This window comes from Prionailurus bengalensis, chromosome E2 (assembly GCF_016509475.1).
Source record: "Prionailurus bengalensis isolate Pbe53 chromosome E2, Fcat_Pben_1.1_paternal_pri, whole genome shotgun sequence".
Classification (NCBI taxonomy): Eukaryota; Metazoa; Chordata; class Mammalia; order Carnivora; family Felidae; genus Prionailurus; species Prionailurus bengalensis.
Genome location: NC_057352.1, coordinates 19,172,907 through 19,178,906, shown reverse-complemented (window position 1 = coordinate 19,178,906; position 6,000 = coordinate 19,172,907). Strand labels below are relative to the sequence as shown.

The 6,000-nt window shown below is 49.1% G+C and overlaps 1 protein-coding gene across 3 annotated transcripts in view; it reads left to right on the top strand.

Annotated features, from left to right (window-relative positions):
• Positions 1-5,379: 5,379 nt before the first annotated feature.
• UBA2 (ubiquitin like modifier activating enzyme 2) overlaps positions 5,380-6,000 on the top strand; it is a 41,521-nt gene continuing 40,900 nt past the window's right edge. For all 3 annotated transcript variants that reach the window (XM_043599060.1, XM_043599059.1, XM_043599061.1), the window contains exon 1: positions 5,380-5,594. In XM_043599060.1, coding sequence (XP_043454995.1) covers positions 5,457-5,594 — 138 coding nt within the window. In that variant the 5' untranslated portion in view covers positions 5,380-5,456. The remainder of the gene's footprint in view (positions 5,595-6,000) is intronic.

Genomic DNA, 6,000 nt, shown 5'->3' with positions numbered 1-6,000 from the left:
GATTTGTGTATTTTTACTTCATTTTGACTCACAAACTATCAACTCTTTGTGTTTTAAGTGCTGTCCTTTTTGCTTTATGGCACCTGTACTGGGGCAGAAGCGAGATTTAGAACCTCTTGGCTGTGGGCTGGTCTACCCTTCCAGGGTCAGTGGCTTGTCTGGGCATTTTACACACAGAATGTGGCTCCCCTCCAGCCCAGAGGGCGAGTGTTCCTGCACGACCAGCTGGGGAGCCAGGAGCCCTGGTCAGCCTCTTAAGTGCTGCCACCACACTTCAGCGCACTCCGCTGCCCTCCCTGCATGCTGACAGATCAAGCCTCTTGATCTGCTCCAGCTTCCTGAGATTCCCACCCTGTGACACTAGCTATTGAGACCTGCCCCTCTTTCTCCCACCCGACGATCCCCAGCCTCACCCATGCCTACCTTCTGCCCCTGCAGCATCACAGCACGGGGGCCCTTTCTCTCGATTCTGGACATGGTCCCTCCTTCCTGGTGTCCACTTTTCCAATTTCCCCTTTCTCTTTCAGTTTTTATGTTATCAACCCTTCCATTCTGCTACCCTTTGGCAGCAGTATGAAAACACTCCCCCAGCTATGTGCAGACTTGCTATTTGCCTACGTAGATGAGGAAACTGGTATAAACAATTTGATTTGCTACTCTGGTAAACAATATATTAGGTCCAGATTCTCTTGAGGTAAGGTCCTCCTGGGCAGTGTGTGACCGCTGAGGACACCACCTGATCCTGCCTCCCGGGGCCCCTGAGGGAAAGTGGCTGACTGTATACAAACAACTTGCTGGTCAGTGAGGTACATAGGGGAGGAAAAATAATTTTCTCTTTGCCCTTCTAGGTAGATGGTTGAGGCCCCCTGTAAGAAAAATCAGATTGACAGGAGAAAAACAGAAGTATATGTACCTCCTATATAGACGGAAGATACTCAGCAAAACTGAATAACTCCCCAAAATGGCCCAAGCCATTACCTCAAATATAATCTTCAGCTGAAGACGAAAGACGTGGGGTGCATGGAAGTAGTTACGGGAAGTTATCAGGCAAAGCAGAGCGGAAAAGGGTAGGGTTGTCATATATTGTTAGAGAAACAAGATACGAGAAAATAAGTCCGGTGTGAACCCATTTATTTATTTCTTTAACGTTTAATTTTGAGGGAGAGAGACCAAGCACAAGCGGGGGAGGGGCAGAGAGAGAGGGAGACGCAGAATCCGAAGCAGGCTCCAGGCTCTGAGCTGTCAGCCCAGAGCCTGACACGGAGCTCAAACTCATGAGATCATGACCTGAGGTGAAGTCAGAAGCTTAACCACCCAGGTGCCTCACCCAGGCACCCCATTGTGAACCCATTTAAATGTAAAACTGCAGGGGCACCTGGCTGGCTCAGACAGAGCACATGACTCTTGAGGTCATGAATTTGAGCCCCACATTGGGTGAAGAGATGAGTTAAATAAATAAGAACAAATAAGTGAAGGAGACATAGATCAATTAAGACAAAGGCCTGGAGTGTGTGTCTGGCTCAGTTGGGGGAGCATGCGAGTCTTGATCTCGGGGTCATGAGTTCAAGATCGAGAGATGACTTTAAAAAAAAAAAAGGAAGGGGGCACCTGGGTAGCTCAGTTGGTTAAGCATCCGACTTCAGCTTAGGTCATGATCTCGCAGTTCGTGAGTTTGAGCCCCGCGTCGGGCTCTGTGCTGACAGCTTGGAGCCTGGAGCCTGCTTCGGATTCTTTGTCTCCCTCTCTCTCAGCCTCTCCCCCATTGGCACATGGTCTCTCTATCAAAAATAAATAAACATTAAGAAAATAAATAGAAGGACAAAGGCCATCAAAGGTCCTGGGGAGTAGGAGTGGGTATGGTTGGGACTTTCATTTCCTGCACTTGTGTCCTAATTTGAATTTTTTAAGGTGAGCAAGCATTTTACACTTTATACTTACACAAATCCACAAAGAAAAGCAAAGGCCCTCAGAATTAAGGTACTCAGCTCAGGCCGGCCAAGGGAAGACAAGGGAGGCAGGAGAGAAGCCAAGGAAGGTGATTCCCATTCACTGAATGTCTAGAGGGAGATGTAAGATCAGCATCCTGGGGAGGGCCTCCTGTAGGTTTAACTGCAAGGATGGGGTCTTTCTATAAGCCAGCCCTGTGTTGGGAAGGAACATCAGCAGTCCATTGTGCCCCCCACTCTGGTTGAGCACTCTGACACTTCCTGCACTCTTGCATCAGGGCAGCAGCCTGAGTATTCCTCATAGACCAGCTTGGTGTGTGGTTGGTGAACCAACAGTTTATGAGAAAGACCACAGAAGTCAAAAGCATTTTCCTATGTTTTCTATCTTTATCCTTTCTCTTCTAATGATTATTTTTTGCTGAATATATTTGACATATAACATTGCGTAAATTTAAAGCGTGCGATGCGTGGGGTGCCTGGGTTGTTCTATTGGTTAGGCCTCCGACCTTGGCTTGGGTCATGATCTCCCAGTTCATAGGTTTGAGCCCCACATCAGGCTGTCTGCTGTCAGCACAGAGCCCGCTTCAGATCTTCCATCCCCCCTCCTCTACCCCTCCCCACTCGTGCTCTCTCAAAAATAAACATTTACAACATTTATTTTTATAAAGTGTGCAATGTGTTAACTTCATACATTTATATATTGTAATATGATTGCTCTTGTAGCAATATTTAGCATGTTGAAAAACAAAATCCAGTCGAGTGAATTTGAAGATCCAACTGGCTTTATTCAAAGATTCATGAGTCTGACAGCATCCCATCTATCTAGCAAGTGGAAAGGAGTTCTGAATTGTTCAAGATGGAAGGTTTTTATAGGCAGAAGGACTGTGGGACAGGAACTTACAAAATAGATTATTTCAGGCAAAGTTACCTTACCTTACCAGGGTCAGATTGTATCACTAGTGTTCACCAGGAAATTACAGACTGATTGGTTTAAAATTCCACTCCTGGGGAAGGCTGAAACTGCAATTAGTGTAGGTATTAACTCTTGGTTGCTAGCTTGCTCCTTAGCACAGATGACTACATTTTGGGCCTGTTGTGTCTTTTTTACCAGCACCTCTACCACATTACATAATTATCCTTTCTTTTTAGTGGTTGGGATAATAATTTTTTTCTGATTTTAGAATTAACATTTTCTTGGGGCACCTGGGTGGCGCAGTCGGTTAAGCGTCCGACTTCAGCCAGGTCACGATCTCGCAGTCCGTGAGTTCGAGCCCCGCGTCGGGCTCTGGGCTGATGGCTCAGAGCCTGGAGCCTGTTTCCGATTCTGTGTATCCCTCTCTCTCTGCCCCTCCCCCGTTCATGCTCTGTCTCTCTCTGTCCCAAAAATAAATAAACGTTGAAAAAAAAATTTAAAAAAAAGAATTAACATTTTCTTTAAGGAACATGAGCATTTGGGAAATACAGAAAGGTTTAAAGAAGAAATTAAAATTACACACAATTCCATGAAACACAGATACATAAAAATATTAACTGTGGTTTTCTTCCTATTTTTTAAATATATTTTTGTGTTTACAAAATTTATTCATACATGACTTCGTATCTTTTTTATTTAACATTGTGAGGATTTTTTTAAATTTTTTTTAACGTTTTATTTATTTTTGAGACAGGGAGAGACAGAGCATGAACGGGAGAGGGTCAGAGAGAGGGAGACACAGAATCTGAAACAGGCTCCAGGCTCTGAGCTGTCAGCACAGAGCCCGACGCGGGGCTCAAACTCACTGACCGCGAGATCACGACCTGAGCTGAAGTCGGCCGCTTAACCGACTGAGCCACCCAGGCGCCCCACATTGTGAGGATTTTTAAATCATATTTCCAAATTACCCTTGCTTAAAAAAAAGGGGGGGGGAGCAATAAGCCCAAAATGGAGCTGCTTACGCTAAACCTCATGTCACCAAGCAGAGACTTAATTATAGTTCTGGCTCTCCTAGAAATGAAATCTTAAACCAGTCAATCGGGAATTGCCTGATCAACATTAGTTAGGTAATATGTCTGATAGATCACCTAAAGGAAAGGTAACCTTCCAATAACCAACCCACTTTTGTAGAACTTCCTTGCTCCTTCTCCCTTATAGCCATCAAAATCTTTCATTTTGTACAGTTCCTCAGAGTTCCTTTCTATCTGCCAGGTAGAATGCTGCCCAATTCAAATCAAATTTTGCTCAAGTCAACAAAAAATTTTTTTAATATTTATTTACTGGGGCGTCTGGGTGGCTCAGTCGGTTAAACATCGGGACTCTTGATTTCAGCTCAGGTCATGATCTCATGGTTCGTGAGTTCGAGCTGGGTCCCCCAACAGGCTCCACACAGTCAGCTTGGGATTCACTCTCTCTGCCCTCCCCCTGCCCCCCACACACTCTCTCTCAAAATAAACTTTAGGGGGCAGGGAGGGCCTGGGTGCCTCAGTCAGTTAAGCATTTGACTTCGGCTCAGGTCACAATCTCAAGGTCTGTGGATTCCAGCCCTGTGTTGGGCTCTGTGCTGACAGCTCAGAGCCTGGAGCCTGCTTGGGATTCTATGTCTCCCTCTCTCTCCGTGCCCTCACCTCCCTCCACTAGTGCTCTTGTCTTTCTCTCTCTCTCTGTCTCAAAATTGAATAAACATTAAAAAAAATAATAAACTTTAAGAAAAAAGAAAAAAATGATTATTTATTTTGAGAGAGTTTGAGAGAGAGAGACGGAGACGGAGAGACGGTGTCCCAAGCAGGCTCCAGGCTCAGCGCAGACTTGCCTACGGGGCTGTATCCCACCACCAGGGGATCATGACTTAAGCCAGGAGTCGTAGCCTTAACCAAGTGAGCCAAGTGGGTGCCCCAACAAAATTTTTTTTTTTAATTTTTTTTTTCAATGTTTATTTATTTTGGGACAGAGAGAGACAGAGCATGAACGGGGGAGGGGCAGAGAGAGAGGGAGACACAGAATCGGAAACAGGCTCCAGGCTCTGAGCCATCAGCCCAGAGCCTGACGCGGGGCTCGAACTCACGGACCGCAAGATCGTGACCTGGCTGAAGTCGGACGCTTAACCGACTGCGCCACCCAGGCGCCCCTGTATTTGCTGTTTAAAGGACACTTGCTTTCTTGTTAATTTGTAAGAGCTCCTTACATACAGGGGCATCTATTTTTTAACCTGTAAGTAAGCCTTGGCTGGGAATTCAAACCCCAGGCCGAAAGGTGGCCCGTAGGTTTCTTAAGCCGCATAGCGGTTCCGCGCGCGTCTGTGAAAACACGACCCGGCTGGAGCATCACTGCAGGTGCGAGAGAGAGGGACCTCCTGGCGCAAAGCCGAGCCTTGACCTACGCGGTGAGCTCCACAGGTCCCGGGCGTCGCCCGCTCGGCGCCAAATGACGGCCGCACTGCGCATGAACGGAAGCTGGGTCGCCCTTCCCCCACCTGCTTCCGGCCGCGGCTCATTTCTCGCGCCTCCGCCTCCGCCGCGGCTCGTGGTCGTCCCGCCATGGCACTGTCGCGGGGACTGCCCCGGGAGCTGGCCGAGGCCGTGGCCGGGGGCCGGGTGCTGGTGGTGGGAGCGGGCGGCATCGGCTGCGAGCTTCTCAAGAACCTCGTGCTCACTGGCTTCTCCCACATCGACCTGGTGAGGGCCAGGAGTGCGCGGGCTGAATGGCGGGCCGTGTTGCCGGGGCCGGGGGGCTCGGGCTCCGGAGGTCGGGACCAGAGTTGGAGGGGGCGGGGCGCCAGCAGGCCTGGAAACCCCGGGGTCGTGGCTGCCTGCAGAGAAGGCGCTGCTCGGCGGGGCCAGAGCGGGCCTCGCTGCACGCCTGGCCGGCTCGGGACGCCACAGAGGCCGCGGGCCGGGGTCTTCCTGGCGTCTCGCGGTGCGGCCGCCCCTGCCTCCTTGGCAGCGCGAATTTGTGGCGGCTCTAGGCTGGTGGAGGAGGTCTCGTGTCTTTTCGCTTCAGGGCAGTTCCTCAGCTTTAAGGGGAGGCAGGAGGTGATTGTTTCAGTCTCTCGTGGAGGTTGTGACTGTTCAGTTGGGAGGT